Source organism: Aquila chrysaetos, chromosome 16 (genome assembly GCF_900496995.4).
Source record: "Aquila chrysaetos chrysaetos chromosome 16, bAquChr1.4, whole genome shotgun sequence".
Taxonomy (NCBI): Eukaryota; Metazoa; Chordata; class Aves; order Accipitriformes; family Accipitridae; genus Aquila; species Aquila chrysaetos.
The window spans coordinates 9,586,659-9,603,373 of record NC_044019.1 but is presented as its reverse complement, the minus strand read 5'-3'; the positions used below and the strand labels follow the sequence as shown (position 1 = coordinate 9,603,373).

At 49.9% G+C, this 16,715-nt stretch overlaps 1 protein-coding gene across 4 annotated transcripts; it reads left to right on the top strand.

The window, feature by feature from the left end:
* Positions 1 to 1,855: 1,855 nt before the first annotated feature.
* On the top strand, positions 1,856 to 15,979 carry RNH1 (ribonuclease/angiogenin inhibitor 1). Of its 4 annotated transcripts, none has more exons than XM_030039141.1 (10): positions 1,856 to 2,069; positions 5,816 to 5,921; positions 7,618 to 7,788; positions 9,552 to 9,722; positions 10,393 to 10,563; positions 11,416 to 11,586; positions 12,084 to 12,254; positions 13,188 to 13,358; positions 14,609 to 14,779; positions 15,199 to 15,979. In XM_030039141.1, exons 2-10 carry the CDS (start codon positions 5,836 to 5,838, stop codon positions 15,284 to 15,286), a joined length of 1,371 nt encoding a protein of 456 aa, XP_029895001.1. In that variant the 5' UTR covers positions 1,856 to 2,069; positions 5,816 to 5,835; the 3' UTR covers positions 15,287 to 15,979. The 4 variants fall into 4 exon arrangements, with proteins under 4 accessions (XP_029895001.1, XP_029895000.1, XP_029895002.1 ...); XM_030039140.1 differs by lacking the exon at positions 1,856 to 2,069 and adding an exon at positions 4,069 to 4,119; XM_030039142.2 differs by lacking the exon at positions 1,856 to 2,069 and adding an exon at positions 4,133 to 4,249.
* The last annotated feature ends 736 nt before the right edge of the window (positions 15,980 to 16,715 follow it).

The following is a 16,715-nucleotide window of genomic DNA, read 5'->3' as shown; positions in this document are numbered from 1 at the left end:
ACAAGTGGTGAGGCAAGGCAGGCAACACCATGATCTCCCTCCCTGGTACAAAGGCCAAAGGAAGGGGGACGCCCTAAAAAAAGGGGAGATAAATTTGAGTGACCTCAAAAAGGGCATGGGGAAACGGTGATAAAGAAGAATGGAACATACGGCAGATGTCACGGTCAGACTCCTCAGGCAGTCAGACCTGAGTCCGTGCAAACGCCCCAGTGGACATATCCTCCATGCCAGTAGTTTTCCACTGTTTCCGTGGAAAGACATACACATGCATTTCTCACCGGTGTTTGCCATTGGCTTTCTCAGCCCCATTTTGCATCGTTTCCTCTGGACTTGTGTGTATCTCAGTGAATAGGACAGCCTGGTCCTGCTTGCTGGGGAAAGGGCAATAGATTTTTCCCGAGATGCCTTTTGTTGTCCCCACAGTGAGGGCAGCCAAAGGGATGACAGGGAGATAGAAGCTGATAGCATCTTGGCATGGCTACCTAGCTTGTAAAGCTAGTTTTTCACCAGCACAGACCAGCATGTAGCAGGTACTTTGTCCAGAGCAGAAGGTCTACAGAAGGTCCACGTGACATAAGCCGCTCTGAAACCTCTAACAAACACTAGACTTTGTCCTTTAGAGACTCCTGATGTGGGTGGCGGAGCAGGAACCGAGAGCAGTGAGGTGCCAGCAGTGGCTGGATAGGAAATGACACCTTTGCTGTAGGGCTGAATGACAGGCATCTGATTTCAAATTACCTGGTAGACCAGGAGATGATGCAACCTCTTGCCAGCATTCACTTACGTCCTAACACTAGTGGTCTTCCTGAAAGGATCACGCTAAGCATGAAGGGCAGAGACATCCTTCACCGGCCGCAGCACCCCACCCATCCTCCTGCCAGGGACTGCCCTGGCAAACACCAAAGCCAGAAGTTTGTGCCATCCCCAGGCTCGTGGCTGGGGTTCAGCAGGTTTCGGGTCAGACCCAGGGGCACAAAGACTGTTCTAGCAACTCCTTTGCATGGACGACCCTGGGAGAGAATGGGAAAGACGTGCATCCTCTGGTGTTCAACTCTCTTCTAAGCTCTAAGGAAGGTGGGTTTTAGCTCTTTGAGCTCTTCTGGTGGTCGGTTCCCATCTCCTCCAGAAGGACAATAAAGGCAACTGGGAGGAAAACCTCTAATGCTCCCCCTGGGGTGCAACAAAGGCTGTGCTTCCCAGCCTGTGCCGCCATCTCCTCTGCTGGCATCAGCAGCCATGGGAGGGAAAAATGGAGCTCGCCTTCTGCCTCTGGTTCATTTGCAGTCTATTGAAACATTAATTAATCTTCACGCCGTTGAGGATGGGGGGAGAAAGCGGGTTACTTCAACCTGCAATTAGTGTGCGATGCAGCTTGAGCAATGGCAGGGTAATCCTTGGGGAGGGGAAAAGCCAGCGGGAGTTTGGGAGGAGGAGGTGTAGGACTGGGGGCCCTGCTTGCTGCCGAGAGGCAGTTTTAGGGAGGCACGACCAGGGCTGTTCCAGGGGGGACCCTTCCAGGCTGTGTGAGCATCCAGCTCGCACAGGAGCGGGGGGCTGCCCGTGCCGTAGCCCCTGCCAGGGGAGGTTAACCCCCAGGTGAGGTGGCAGGGAGGCAGTTATGTGCTCAGCAACCCTCCCCATCCAGGCGGGACAGGGCTTGCCTGAGAAACGGAGAAACTATTTGCAAACTCCAGCATCTCTATCCACACTTTAACACTGTGGTGGCCTCATTTTTGGATGGATCCTTCAATGGCAACTACTCCCTTGCTCTGGGCTAAACCCTGGCTAGTGGCTACATGATCAGGGGTAAGAAGGTAAAGCCGCCTCTATCATCATCAGGTTTTGTGGGATGTTTGCATCGTCACTAAACCAGCTACGAACACGTACGGAGTGTGGCTCCGCAAGCCTCTGAAGAGCTGCCCTGGGAGGAAAAAAGCCATCACAACCCAAAACTGCTTTTCTCCCTCTAGCAGGCACCATGTGTACAACAGCAGAGGTTGCATGGTAACGGCAGCAGGAAGGCGTCAGCTCTGCCCTCCTCGCTCCCGCAGAGCGCCGAGAAGAACGAGGTACGTATCAGCAGCAAAACCGGGCTCTTAAACTCCCTGAACTTTCCCTTCTGCTTACCGGGGAAGAGCACAGCGATTTTAAAGCTGCGCATCGCAGAGGCTGCTTTGTAGGGAACGGCTGGTTGTGGTTGTGCTTAACTGGACTGTTGTGTGAGCCAGGGGGATGGGGTGTTTGTCGGAAGAAGAAACCAGGGGAGACACTAAGATTTTTGGGGGGAAGGAAGGGAGGAGACTCAGTATGTTGCCTAGAAAGCTCTCGGCACTTCAAAACCTGTCTTCACTCGGTCTTGTGAAAGTCTGAAAGAGCTTTTACAGGGGCTAAAAGTACTGGGAAACAATAGAGAGACGGGGAGTAGCTGGCAGCCGGAGGAGGAAGCGAGCTGAGCGATGACGAATGCCTTCCAGCCCCGGCCAGGCGCTGGCACCCTTGCTCCCGCCACGCCACGGGACAGATGTGCCGGCGAGGCGCTGCTCACTGGGCTCGGGTGGGCGCAGCGGCATGCGGAAAGCCCAGGGAGGGTGGCAGTCATCGCGGCAGCAAAACTCCAACGCGCCCATCCTCCATTGCTCTCGTGGCTTCGTCTCAAACAGCTTAGAGGAAAGGCCTTTGTGCCGGCGAGGTGCGGCTCGTCTGCTCGTCAATGTGTTGTGCTAATGAGGGAGACAGAATACAGAGAAGATGGGTCACGGATAGGACTGGTGAAAGGGGTGGAGAGGGGGGACATCCCGGGCCCTCCAAGCTGGCCCCCATACGCAGCCGCCTGGCAAGCTGGAAGTCAGGGAAACCACTGAGGAATGGAAATGTTTGTTGTTGTTCCCAGTTCAAACAGTTCCCGGTTCCGACCTCCTCGGGGAAGTACAAGGAGGGGGTCCTGTCCCCCCTGGCCAAGACCCTCCCATGTTGCCTCTCCCCTGGGTGACCTGCCTGCGTCCCCATCGTGCTCCGGGTCCCAGCATGGGGCAGAGGTTGCCCTCCCAGCCTGGGTGGCACACCTTCCCGTTTAATATTTGATCCTCCCATCCCTTGCGCATCCCCTCGCTGCAGGGACTTCCCCCTCTCCTGTCTTGTTTCCTGCGTATCCCAGTGCTCCTGCTGGTGGGGGGGGGGGGGGGGGGGAGATAGTGGTGGATGGGAAAAAGGGGCAACAGGGGAGTGGGGGAAAAGGGAAAGGGAGGAAAAAGAGGAGGAGAAGAGGGAAGTGGGGGAGAAGATGAAAAGGGAAGAATGAAGAAGGAGAGGGAAGAAATAGGGAAAGAGGAGGGAAAGGGGAAAAAAGGAGGGCAGAAGGGTGGAAAAGGAACAAAAGAGGGAAGGGGGAAAGAAGGGAGGAGGAAAGGCAGAGAAAAGAGGGATGTGGGGAGAGCACAGGAAAAAGAGGGAAGGAAGGGAGAAAGAGGGAAAAGGGGGGAGGAAAGGAAGAAAAAGGAAGAATGAGGGAAGGGGAGGAGTGAGAAAACAGGGAAAAGAGGGGAAAAGCAGGGAGGAAAAAGAGGGAAGTGGGGAGAGCACAGGAAAAAGAGAAGAAAGGGGAAGGTGAGAGGGAAAAGAGAGGAAAAAGATGGAAGTGAGGAAAACACGGAAAAAGAGGGAAGGAAGAGGATATGGAGGAAACAGAAAAAGAAGAGGGGAGGGGGAAAGAAGGGAGGAAAAAGAGAGGGAAAAGAGGAAGAGGAGAGAGGGAAAAGGGGGGAAGAAGGAAGCAGGGAGGAGTCAGGCTAAAAGGGAGAAAGGGAAAGGTAAGAAGGGGGAAAGAGAGGGGAAAGGGGGAGAAGTGGCAGAAAAAAGGCGGGGAAGGGAGGGGAAAGAGGAAGAAAAGGGGAGAGAAAGAGGAAAAAGGGGAAGAAAGGGAAAAAAAGGGGGGAGGAAGAAGGAAGAAGGGGACAGATCCGGCCCCGCCCCGCTCGGCTCCGGGCCGCCGTGCCCGCGGGGCGGGGCCGGGGCGGTGCGGAGCCGAGCGGGGCGGGGCCGGGGCGGGGCCGGGCGGCGGCGGCTGCGCGGGCAGGCGGAGCGGCGGTGGGAGCTGCGGGGCCGGGGAGCGGGGAAGCTCGGGTGAGTGCCGGCGTTAGGCGTTAATCGCGGGGCAGGTAACGGGGGGTGGGAGAGGAAGAGGAAGAAGCGGCCGCCTTGTCAGCAAGGAACAGCGGCGGTGGTTGGTGTGGGACCGAGCCGGAGCCCGGAGATAGGGAAACCCCTCAGCATGCAGGAAGGTGCAGAGCTTGGGGGGCGGGGGGGCGGTGTTGGAGGGGTTGGGAACCCTTTTTTGATCCGAGAGAGGTAAAACGGGAAAAAAAATACAGTGAGCAAAGTCGGGAGGCGTTTGCTACATTACGTGATTGGTTTCCTTTGCGCTGTTCTCGCACTTATTTGCACTGGTTTGGGTCGGCACTGGTTTTTTAACACCGCGTGATTCAAGCCCCTTTACACGTGGGGCTGTGCTGCGAAGCCACTGAGGACGCGGTCCGTGACTCCCGCCTGACATCGCTGTGCTTTGGGTTCGGAAGGGGAGAGGCCAACCGCATGTAGGGGGGCTCTGCTAACGCTGTTCTTGGTGTCCTGGTTTCCTTGGTGTGTTTTAAGTGTGCGGGCTCAGCAGCTCTCTCCTCTTGTGACGTTGCCTCTCCCCGTGTGGGTGAGGGATTTATTGTGGGCAAAACCCGATGTGGGCTCTGATACTGAGCTCGCCTCTGTGAAAAGCCTACTTTGGGATAACCTTTGATTTTATGGTAGCAGGAGGTGAGCGAGGTGGAGGAAGACAGTGATAAACCTTAGTCGGTAACGCCTGGTAGTTTGTTTTTTACCGTTCACATTCCAATGTGATAGCTCAGGAGATTTTTTTTTTTTTTTTTTTTTTTTTTAGAAATACCCTGTAGTCTGAGTCATGTTAGCAAAGCCAAGATGGCAAGACTGCATTTTGTCACCTACTGGAGTGCTGCCCTTAATACTATCCCTTGTAGACTCAGCCTAGAGTTCAGCTTTTGGCCTTGGCATATTTTTGTGCATGTTTAGCTGGAGCTGCTCTGTAAGGCACTGTGTTTGCATCAGTTCAGAAATGCAGTTTGACTGCACAGCAAAAAAAATTCCTGCTTGCCAGCTTCTTTGTACTTGGACTTGCCCAACCAGAGTGACCATTCAAAGCTTGGGTATCAAATCGTGGAGAAACGCTTGTCCCATCTGCCTGGGTTCCACCTCTCGCATACAGATGTGTGGCCGGCAGGATTTTTAATCTGAGCCTAGGCAGTTCTCATGCTGATCTTCCTCATTCACCTTTACTCTCTCAAAAATACCCTAATTTTAAGTATAGCTCGAGGTCCTGCAATCAATCAGGTGTGGCACACTGGTAATACTCAACAGCTGTGTGGCTCAGTAGTGCAATAGTGAGAGAGTAGCACCAGTGCCTCTAAAAAGCTCATTCTGGTTAAGCTCCCTTGGTTAGGGAAGGGGAGTGTCTTACTCTCATGCAAGCAGCCTTCAGATAACAAGCTGTTACCATATCTCTCCGGGATCTGTGTGCTTTTTGCCTCTTGGAGGAGGGCCTTGCTGAGTCCCAGACAAAACCATTCCAATGCTGCTGGCTCATACTGGTGCTTGCAGCAGGCTGGTGTTGGAAAAACACAATCTGTTTTCTTTGCACAGTGTAACTCGTGGCTGAGAGCTGTGGGGGGTTGAAGAGGATTGCTGCTTCTCAGTCAATGAAAAAAAAATTTTGATTTTTTTTTTTTTTTTTACTTTTTTTTTAAATTTTCAGATCTTATCTCACCTGTCAAAATGGAGCTTGACATCCAGTGTGAGGAGATGAGCCCATCCAGATGGGCTGAACTTCTCTCCACAATGAAATCCTGCAAAACCATCAGGTAGTAACTAGTTGTGTATCATCTCTTCTAAGTAAGAACTGTTGCTTTTCTCTCCTGTGTTTTTCAGCTGCAGAACTTTTGACCTGTGACTTAGACATTGCACAGTTACAGGAATGATTCTACCTATTTTTATCCAGAAGGTTAATTTAAAGGGGGGAGAAAACCCCCACCCTCTTGCAAAGTTTTTTCAACTACAGGTAAGCATCCTTTGGTATGAAGTAATGCTGTCCTTGTTCTGTGGTGTCCCATAGAACTCAGCTAGGTAATGTGGTTATCTAAACATTTGACCACTATTTTGGTAATTCTGTCTTTCTCCCTCAAGAGAGGGAAGACATCTCTCTGAGCTCATTAGATTGCACTCTCTCTGGGCTGCAGGTCAGATGCTGTCAAGTCACTGTTACTTAATAGTCACGCACAAGCCACATACCATCAGCTTTTAATTCTTCACTTGGCCTTCAAAAGTATCTGCCTTGTGTGTTGAGGGAATCATCTCCTAGAGTGTAAGCTGTAGGACAAGGTTCAGAAGAGTTGCTCCTGCACCTCTTCTGGTTGGGAATTCACACCCCACAGGCTGGCATCGCCTTGCTTGGGCTGGAGAGGATAAGTCGCTCAAGCCAGCGATGGCTTGGAGGGTATCAGGCAGGTTGAAAGTGACTTGCTTTTGTTTTGCAAAGGAGCTTTTTGCAGGCAAGCTTCATGGGCCTGACTCTGACTTCCCAAGGTCTGCCTTGGATGGCAGAAGGCAGTGGGATGGTTGTCTCCTGGGTAGAGGCTGGGCTGCTCAAGATATAGCGGATGAGAGCGGCTGCGGCAGGGATTGTTAATCGGTGTTGAACGTGATCCCATTGGGAGCTAAGTCTTCTTGCCAGAGGGAGGGAATAAGCCTACTAGAGCCTCTGTTTTCATAGGGCTGTCTAAGGAGAAGTGACCAGGCAACTTTTGGCAGTCCTGGCTGTGGCTGTGCCTGGGGCTGTAGGGTTCTTCATGACACCTCCCTTTTGCCCCATGTCTTTTCTGCCTCCCTGTACACCTCCCTGCCTGTCCTGGGCTCCCAATCCTTTCCTTGGCTCTCCTTCCAATTTAACTCCCCCCCCATCAATTTAGCAACAACTAGAAAAATGCTGATGTCCAGGGGGAGAAGCCACTGCCATGCTGCAAACTCGTGATTTGTGTACCGAGAGTCGTGCCAGAGACATGCAGGCTGGCATGACTCACCTACACGAGACCAAACTGCCGATGGGTGTCTCTGGGGCTGGCTGAAGACCCAGCTTGGCTGGTCTCAGTGCAGAACCAGTCTGACAGCCTGTAAGCTGGCCTCTGGTTAGAGGTGGCTTCAGACACCAGGCAGTTGTTTGCTATCAATGTTTAAATGAAGGTGCATCCTCCTGCTGAAGCCCTGCCACGGGGCGGGGGGGGGGGGGGGTGACTTGAGTCACGTGCTCTCTTCTGCACAGCTCGGAGGTGGTGCGTGGCTGGGGGAACTGCTGTCCAGCCCCTCCTGTGCTGCCGCCCTGCAGAGAGAGCACGTCTTGGTTTGGGCCATGCATTGCCCAACAGGCCGCGCACATACTTACAGAAGCATCCCAGGCACCGCAGAGGAGTAAATTGTCCACTTTGCTTCTGTGGGGAATGCTCCAGCCAGGGAGAACAGAACAACCCTGAGGACTAAAGTGCTCCTTCTCTCCTTCTTTTTCAGACTGGATGACTGCAATCTCTCCAGCAGTAACTGTGAGGATCTCTCCTCCATCATCAACACAAATCCATCCCTCACAGAGCTGAACCTGAACAACAATGAACTGGGAGATGCAGGCATTGAACACCTGTGTAAAGGGTTGCTGATGCCAAGCTGTAGCCTACAGAAGTTATGGTAAAGCCCCATTGATTGCCTTGCTCTAACATGCTTGCAGTCTGCTGCAGGTGAAGTCATGAGGCAAACTAGTATGTGATGGTAGTAAGAGCCGTGCCAATGCACCTCAGCAATTACCTAGGTCAGATGGTTGGAAAACCCAAGTAGTTTTTATCTAAGTGGTATATTTATTGGAAGACTCCAGATCATCAGTGTGTCTTCCTTTGTCTTCCAGCACCGAGGGAGGGACAGGTAGCATTTTCCCAGCCAAGTGAAGGCTTTCTGGGGACTTTTTTTAGAAGAGGTAGCAGATCTTCCCCCAGCCTAGGCAGCTGGATTATCTGTTTAGGCAAGTTTAAACAAAAGGATGACCACAGAGGGCCCCACTGCCATGAGCCATACCTGACATTTTGACAAATGCATTTTTCAGAGGGCTCTTCTGCCAGGTGTAAGCACAGCATTTAGCATCTGGTCCAGTTTGCTTGCTCCTTTCTCTAGGAACCAAGCAAAAGGGAGTTCTTGTGAGCCTTGATGTTTCAAGAGCTGTCAGTCTTTCTGCACTCTACCAAACTGCCTCTGCCTCAAGCCTTGTCTTCTCAGCTGGGCAGGGCCAGCTTGGCTCAAGACAGCATGCTTTGCAGAGGCACCAGCACTAACATTAGTGGGCTTCCCTCAGCAACCATGGAGCAGGAGCTTTAGTCAAAGCCAGTGGCTGCTGCCCCTGCTCCTCAGTGACTGTCAAAGTGATGCTACCTTCTCTGTCCAGCACCTTTTCTGCAGGGTACTGGAGTCCTCCAGCTCCTGAGGTGGGTCTAGGATCTTCATGACACTACCTTGTGAAAATCATTTGCCTTGTATATCAGATATGCCTGCTTCAAAGTCCCTGTGCCCCCTGCAGTGAGGAGTTGCTGACAAATAGAGGGAAAGTTGACGGTGAAGCTAATCAAACTGCAACTTTCTGATGGACCTTCAAGAAATAACTGTGATACTCTGTACTGGAAGACTAACACAAGTAATTTTTCAGAGAATTTGTCCTACACTTCAAACTTCTCCACATGCTTAAGTAACAGCCTGGATTAGGCTGTTTTAGTTGTGTAGAAACATAATTGCCCGTTTTGGCATTCTGGTGAGGTGCCTTAGGGAATAAAAGAGCAACCAAACCCAAGTCAGACTTAGTACCGCCACGCACAACACCTCTCCATTGTCGGTAAGTCCTGTCCGATAACTCTAAACGCCCCATAGCAATACCAGCATGGTTCCTACACGACCAGCCTAAGTGCTGAAGGATCAGCTTCATAGATCCTTCTTGTAGTATACCATTAGATTTTTAAATGATATCCAGGGATTTAAGCCAAGTTGAATGAGATTTTTATTTTTAGCTACTCTGGATCACATTTCCAGAGGTGGCAAGAAATTGTAAGATGCCGTTGCTTTATCTCTGGGATAAGCCTCATGATGATTAAAACACTTCTATAAAGCAGATGCAGTTCTACGTAATGTAGGGTGGATCCATCTTCTTCTAGAGGTGCTATATGAGTGATTACACTGAAGGAAGCATGGGAGCTATTGTTCATGCTACAGGTATAATACTAGCTGATAAAATATTTTGGCACACTGGTAAAATAGCAGTACTAACCTGGACATACTGCGTTCTAGAGGGTTGCGCACTGTCAGTGCCACGACATCCTTTCCAAGCTCAAACCCCAGCAGATGTGTCTCTCTGAGAAGAGCCTCTGTAATTCTGGGGGTGCACTTCCCTCACCCTGGTTGCCTCTCTCCTTCAGGCTGCAAAACTGCAATCTGACAAGTGCCAGCTGTGAGACTCTCAGCTCCGTCCTCAGTGCACAGCCGTCCCTGACAGAGCTGCACGTAGGTGATAACAAACTGGGAACTGCTGGAGTGAAGGTGCTGTGTCAAGGGATGATGAACCCCAACTGTAAGCTGCAGAAGCTGCAGTAAGTAGTCACTGGGCTTTTTTGGTCATCAGACAGGTCATGCTTGTCTTTCCCTTGGGAAGAGCAGGAGTTTTGTTGCCAGATAGGAATTTCTTCTTGTTTTATCTGAAATTGTGTCATGCTTATTCATGCTGATAGGTCTTGTGGGTTTGTAAGAGCTGGGTGTCTATTCCCAGAGGCTATTTTAGCCCTCCTGGCAGTGGTGGCTGTTAATGCAGGACCTCTCAGACAACCAGGAAAAGTCTGATTCTGCTGCACTTAGTCCTTGTTTTACAGCTGAGTGGGACCCAGGTCTATTTGCAGCTTCCAGCTCCTCCCAGGAAGACTCGGTGGTGAGGCTGTGTGATGTGTTGCAATGCAAAACTGAGTTGTGTGTTCAAGGCAGCCTGGCATTGGTTTAACGGAGGACTAGTGTAAAAATGGGGTGGGTAATTAGTCTTGCTAGGTTCCCCTGGGGTCTAGTTTAAGAATTAATGCTTCCTGAAATAAGCAGTGAGACGCTGTTAAAAACTCTTACGGTTATCTCTGTTTTCATTCGTTGCGTGGTCTCAATTCATGTTGGCATGTTTTCTGCCCCGTCTAACACACACTTTGCCCAGCTGATGTCTTGCGGATAGCGGGATGTGGTGAAGATGGTTGTTTTACCCCTGGACTTCTTCTCTTCTCGCAGGCTGGAGTATTGCGAACTCACAGCTGATATTGTGGAAGCTCTCAATGCTGCTCTGCAAAGCAAGCCTACCCTGAAGGAGCTCAGCCTGAGTAACAACACGCTGGGAGATACAGCTGTAAAGCAGCTGTGTCAGGGACTGGTGGAGGCAAGCTGCAACCTAGAGTTACTACAGTAAGGAAGAGCTGGTCATCTCTAACTGCAACTAGTCCTGCTGCTAGTCATACCATCCGTAAGACAGGAAAAATTATTGTCAGGAATGCCTGAAATTCAGGCCAGATTTTTTGCTGGCTCAGATTGCTGTAACTGGAAACTGCAAGCAAATGTCTGGGCCTTTCAGTTTTGGGTTTTTTTGACCTTTTTTTTAGCATGTGAGTCTGAGCTCACTCTTCTGCCTGTTGGTACAGTGCGAATGTGTACCCCACACAAGGGGTGCAATTACAAGGGGTGACTGCTCGCCAGTATCTTGGAGCAGAGGAGCAAACACCCTCAGTGGCTCCAGTTCTTACCCTTGAATTACCAGCCAGATGAGTATATTTATTCAGATCCCTTTTTTGCTTCAAAACAGATGCTGGATTTGGCCTCCTATCTGGTGTAAAGGCCATGAAGGGGTTTAGGGGAGAAGCCCAATTCATTTTATCTTGCCCCTGTAATTCAGCAGGGGTTGGTTGCCAGGGACTCACTGTGTGATACACCCAAAAGTTCCTCTTAAAACAGACAGGCGATATAAAGGGGGAGTTTGGTAAAAATGATCCTCGCATTAATGGATGTGAATGGGTAGGTCAGAGTAAAAGTGCCCTGCAGCCTTGCAGAGCGCAGGAGCAGTGTGTTGCCTCACCCAGAGCCTGTCTAGGATACCTGTATCATCTCTAAGCCTTGCAGGTTCTAGCAATGCCCAGCTGAGCTGCACTGTTTTGCAGCAAGGAACCACCCCGTAGACCCTCCTCAGTCTGAACTGGGGGTGTTGGGGTGTATTTAACACAGCGGGTCTGGAGCAGCAACTCCAACTGTGCTTTTTTTCTGCAGCCTGGAGAACTGCGGCATAACCAGTGATAGCTGTCGGGAGATCAGTGCTGTTCTCAGTAACAAGTCATCGCTGATAGATCTCTCCGTGGGGGATAACAAGATTGGGGACTCTGGTCTGGTTCTGCTGTGCCAAGGACTGATGCATCCTAACTGCAAAATCCAGAAGCTATGGTAAGGGTAGGCAGAGGTTACTTAAATCCCTCTTGCAGCCTCTGAGCTATCTACGTTGTGCTGCTGGTTTGCTCCTAAGCAGAAAGTTTCTCAGTTACACCCCCTAGTGAAACAGGAATGTCTCTACTGCAAATTAGTTACTTCTCAAAACTGCGTAGAGGACACCGTGAATGAGCAGGACCGCACTGAAATCACTTGGGTCAAAGTCTGGGGAAAGGGTGAATGAAATTTGTGATGGTGTTGTCTTGGCTTCCTGTTGAGTTATCTATCTACTAGAATTGCATGGTCCTATTTCTTTTTTTGTGCTACAAACAGAGCTTTTGGTGCAACAGATGGAAAGTAAGGAGAAAGCTGTGTGGTATGATGCATGAATAGGTTCTGTAAAGGATAGAAGAAAATGAGATGATGTAACCAGAAATTCAGAATACTAAAATAGGACTCTGTTTTCTAATCTAAGTCATTCTTGGGCGAAAATAATGTTTTGTTCTTCCCTGTAGGTTATGGGACTGTGATCTCACAAGTGATAGCTGTAAAGATCTCTCCAGACTCATCAGTACAAAAGAGACCCTCACAGAGATCAGTCTGATAGACAATAACCTGAGAGATTCAGGGATGGAAATGCTGTGTGAGGCGCTCAAGGATCCCAAGTGTAAACTCCAGGAGCTATGGTGAGCTGCTGTCAAGTTTCACATACCCACTGCCTTCTTTGGAGACCGCACTGAAGAAAGATGTAGGTGAACGCCCACCAGACAGATCCTCAGTTGCGATGGTTCCACAAACAACTCATGCCAGTTGTTACCTAAAGGATTTAGACTTATGGAGCTAAAGGGATTTGTATTTCTAAACTTGTAGACACTTTGAAGTTCTGCCCCATAGTCATCCTGTTATAAGCAATAGGAGACCAAGCATCACTTGCAGAGCTTCTAATATATTTTATCGTGCAACAAATGGCAGCTAAAAGACTTTTGAAGTTTGAAAAGCCTCATGTAATAGCAAAATGAGTGCTGTGATCAGATATCTTGGGTTCTTCACTGGATCCAAGCTCTCTCATTGATGAGCCAAAAGAAGGCTCTAATGACATAAACTGTTCTCAGCATCCTCTCTGCTGACAGTGTTACCTTTTAGGCTGGGATGATCTGGTATCACGTGGCCAGGAGAGGAAAATTGTTCTTCCACATAGAACTTGAACAAGCAGCACTTGAATTTTCCTACATTGCAAGTTCAGCTCCAGCCCCCAGCTGCATTCTTCCCCTGCACTGGTGGCCTGGGAGTTGATGAGGTGCCTCAGGAGTGCACAGTGGAGCTGAGAGTGACTCTGAGAGCAGCACGCTTCATTTCTGATGATTCTTGTGCTTTATGGGCATTTGCCTTTCCTAGGTGCTCGCTCCGAGACAGACATCCCAAATACAAAGAGTGGGAGAGGTGCTGCTTAGAAAGGATTGAGCAGACGGGGGGTTGAGAGGAGTACAGTGATTGTGGGAAGGCTTTGGTTCCTCTGTTCCCACTGTCTGGGCTCCTGTGAAGCAAATGTGAAGAAGTGAACGGTGCCTGTTACTCTTTAGATTCCCCTATCTAGATCTCATGTCACTTTTGCCTTGCAGGATTAGGGAGTGCGGGCTCACGACCGCTTGCTGCAAGGCCGTCAGCTCTGCTTTCAGCGTGAACAAGAGCTTGAAAGTACTGCACATGGGCGAGAACAAGTTGGGAGATGCAGGTGTTGAACTTATGTGTGAAGGGCTGCTGCACCCCAACTGCAACATCCAGTCCCTATGGTAAGGTGCATGCTCAGAAGTCGTCGTCTTTCTTGCTGTGTTACCCTTCCAAGAACGGCATGCAAAGAGAGGAAGATAGCAATAGATCATAGTATGGTATTTTTTTGCTCACATGAAACAATTTACGCCACACACTGATGTTTAACTAGTCCACTAGCAAGTAAATGGGAGCTACAAGTGCTTCCATGTATCCTGTCACTCATGGTCTCTTGCAAGTGCAGGCTGTCACCCATGCGAAGGTGCATTCATAGCCATCCACAGGTGCTCTCACAGGTGCAGAACTGAAAGTGCACGTACCTTCAGGATCTAAAGCAAAGTGTGGGGAGGCTGAAGGGATCTTGCTTTGTTCTGTGAGCTGCTTGCTGTAGAGCTTCCCGTGCCCTTCTCTGAACTTGCCCACAGGGCCTCTCTCAGGTGGGACACTGAGATGGAGAAACTGCTGGTCCAGGTCTGGCATGTTAATTCTCGTGCCTGCCAGCTGCAGTGCAAAGCCTGCCTGAATTCACCAGTTGCCTCCTGCTTCCCATAGTCTCTATGGGTGCCAGCACAAGCGCTGGTCCAGCAGTAGGAGCAGGAGGCCAGCTGGAGCATCACCTCCAGCCCTGTAGTGGGACTCGCCTTCCCCATCTGCCCATTGCCTTCCCAGGCAGGCACCGAGCTCGGGACTGGCATGCCTGTGGCCTGCGTGATGCTCGGGGCAGCATGCTTGTCTCCTCCGTGCCATTTGACAGAAGCCAGAGCTGTGCTCCAATGCCTGAGACTCGCAGTGAGTGAGTTGAGCAGATGAGTCGTGGGACACATCAGTAAGACTTGAGGTCTCTGCCCAGAAAGATGTGTTTGCTGACCAGTTAAAGCTACTTGGCTCTCAGCTGAGAGGCCTCTGTTGCCCTTTCTAGAGAGATGCTTGCAAGTCTCAACTTTAGAGATGATTTATGATCAGTTTAAATCAAAGAGAAGATTATGCATGATGTTGAAGTTGGAAATATCTTCTTAGGGTTCCTTCTTCCCCTGCAGCCACACGCCATTAAGCTTTAGGGAGGACTTTTAGGTGTTCAGCAGTCACCATGAGAACGGCTGTCTCTGTGGGAAGACCACAGACCAGCCCCCGCTGATGTCTCGGAGATGCCAGCCTAACGGGGATCTCTGGTCTGTGCGAGGGATGTCTGTGCCTGTTGCCCAAGAGTGGGTTGGTGGGCTGGTTTCTGGAGCCAGCACTTACCGCACTGGCCTCTCCCTCCTCTTCCCTGCAGGCTGGGTAACTGCGATCTCACGGCAGCCTGCTGTGCAACCCTCACCACTATCATGACTAACAAGCAGTGCCTTACTGAGCTGGACCTGAGCTACAACCCTCTGGGAGATGAAGGCATCAGGAAGATCTGTGAAGGTTTGAGGAATCCCGGCTGTGGCGTGCAGCAGTTAATGTGAGAGCTGTTTGTGGTCCTGCTTGTGTTCCCCCTCGGAGGTGCTGGGGGCTGCGGGGAGGGGGCCATGAGCACCAGCTCTCTGGGAATTGCACCTGAGGGCAAGTGGTGACCCGGGTGGGGGTCAAATGCCATCTGCATGTTGCAAAACACCCCCTTGTCCCTTCCAAGTGACGTGACCACAGTGCCTTGATCTGTTTTGGTCCATAGTGCCCAAGAGCAAGGGGAAGGTGCTGCTGGGGAGGGAGTAATAGGGTCCGATGTTGTAAGGCATGTTTCTGGCTGTTGGGCCAGACTCTCAAACCTAGACGGGGCCCTTCCTGTTATATGATCTTCCCATACCAGCCATTTGTGCATCTTTCTCTTTCCTTAACGGGAGGATGCTTACTAAACTAGCTTGTCTTTTTGTTTGGGTATAGTTTGTACGACATTTACTGGAGTTCTGAAGTGGATGATGAACTGAGAGCCCTGGAAGAGTCCAACCCTGAAGTGAAGATCATTTCATGAGTGGTGACTGCCTGCAGAGCAACGTCAAAGCAACGTCCTTTTCTTAATCTGAACTGTTTCATACATAAAGCTGATTAACTTAATAGAGAATTTGCTTGTACCAAAAATGTTTGTTGATTCCCTGAGTGGGTGTCCAGGGAGCTGATCAACCTTCTGTGCATCTCTGGATGTACTAACACCGAGGCTCATGAAAGCGTGGTACATTTTCACTGCAGCATTACTATCCTTGAAATAAACAATTACTGGGCATCTTCTAGAAGTGGGTCTCTACCCTTTAGGAGCTCTTTAATCCTATAATCCTTTCTAATGCATTAGTCAGGCTTTAAAGGGAGCTCCTTTCCAAAGGCAGGAGAACTACCTACTGTATTATTACTGGGTGGTGCTTTTGCTGGGTCTCTGGGGAAGGCTCTCTAAAAAGCCAAATGGTTTTTAATCTAAAATGGAGCTCTCCCCTGCCTTTCCCTAGAAGAGTTCTTGGAAAAGCAGTGGTGGCCAAGGCACTAGAGAAGAAAGAAATGAGCAGCTTATCAGCTGCATAAGTTCAAAATCGGTGTCCCTTGAAAAGTGATTTTCCTACAAACAAAAGATGCTGTGTGCATTTCTGCTAGTATGGGAAATGATTAAATGGTTTGATATGTTTGCTCTGGCAAGAGTGGTTCTACAGGAACTTTATTAAAGTCTGTTTGCAAGTAATTAAATGCTTCATTTTTCTACTTAGAAAAATAAGATATATCTGTATATTTCTACTTTAAGACCAATCCATCACTTCTGAACTACAATACTACTAACACCTTGTTTCGCATGTTTGCTTTTGGTAAGTTCCTAGCTGAAGCATGTCAGAAGATCTTGGTCAAGGCCTTAGGTGGACAGCAAGCCTAGGAGACATTCCCCTGATTTCAGGGGACACTGTCTGGGTTTTCTTGCCCAGTCAGAGTTTTAATAAACTTTGTTCTAAGGAAAAATGCAGCTGTTGCACACCTAAAACACAAAAGAATGAATGTAGTTTAAAAATGTAGGCGACAAACCTGGCATTGCCCTGCAGTGGCCTTGCAAGAGGAATGCCGAAAACACCCTGTTCCCCAACATCTCTCTTCCTAGAGCAGTCACTTAGTGTTCCGTTCACTTGCAAATCCTGCCTGGGCACCCAAGTTAAAGGTGTCCTCCAGGCTTTGGCTTGCGGCGCTCACATGCTCATCCCTTAAAGGCTGTAACGGGCTTTTCTTTGACTTCAGGAAAGCTTTGATGTAAGCATAATTTCTACAGTAGCCTTCACAAATCTCAAATGGTGCCTGACAAGTAGCTTATGTGTGTCTTGAGGCAGGTGTGAAGGATAGGATTTGTTTTTTCCTCAATGCACATCTCTCTTGAGGATGCCCCAAATGCTAAAAAGCCATGGCTTTGTGCTTCAAGAGCTATTTGGTATTCTCCA

Bases quoted from the DNA above. Each gene is read 5' to 3' on its own strand.
- RNH1 (XM_030039141.1), top strand. From the start codon at position 5,836: ATGGAGCTTGACATCCAGTGTGAGGAGATGAGCCCATCCAGATGGGCT. The intron at 9,723-10,392 runs GTAAGTAGTCAC...CTCTTCTCGCAG, and splicing joins TGTAAGCTGCAGAAGCTGCA to GCTGGAGTATTGCGAACTCA. The intron at 14,780-15,198 runs GTGAGAGCTGTT...GTTTGGGTATAG, and splicing joins TGTGGCGTGCAGCAGTTAAT to TTTGTACGACATTTACTGGA.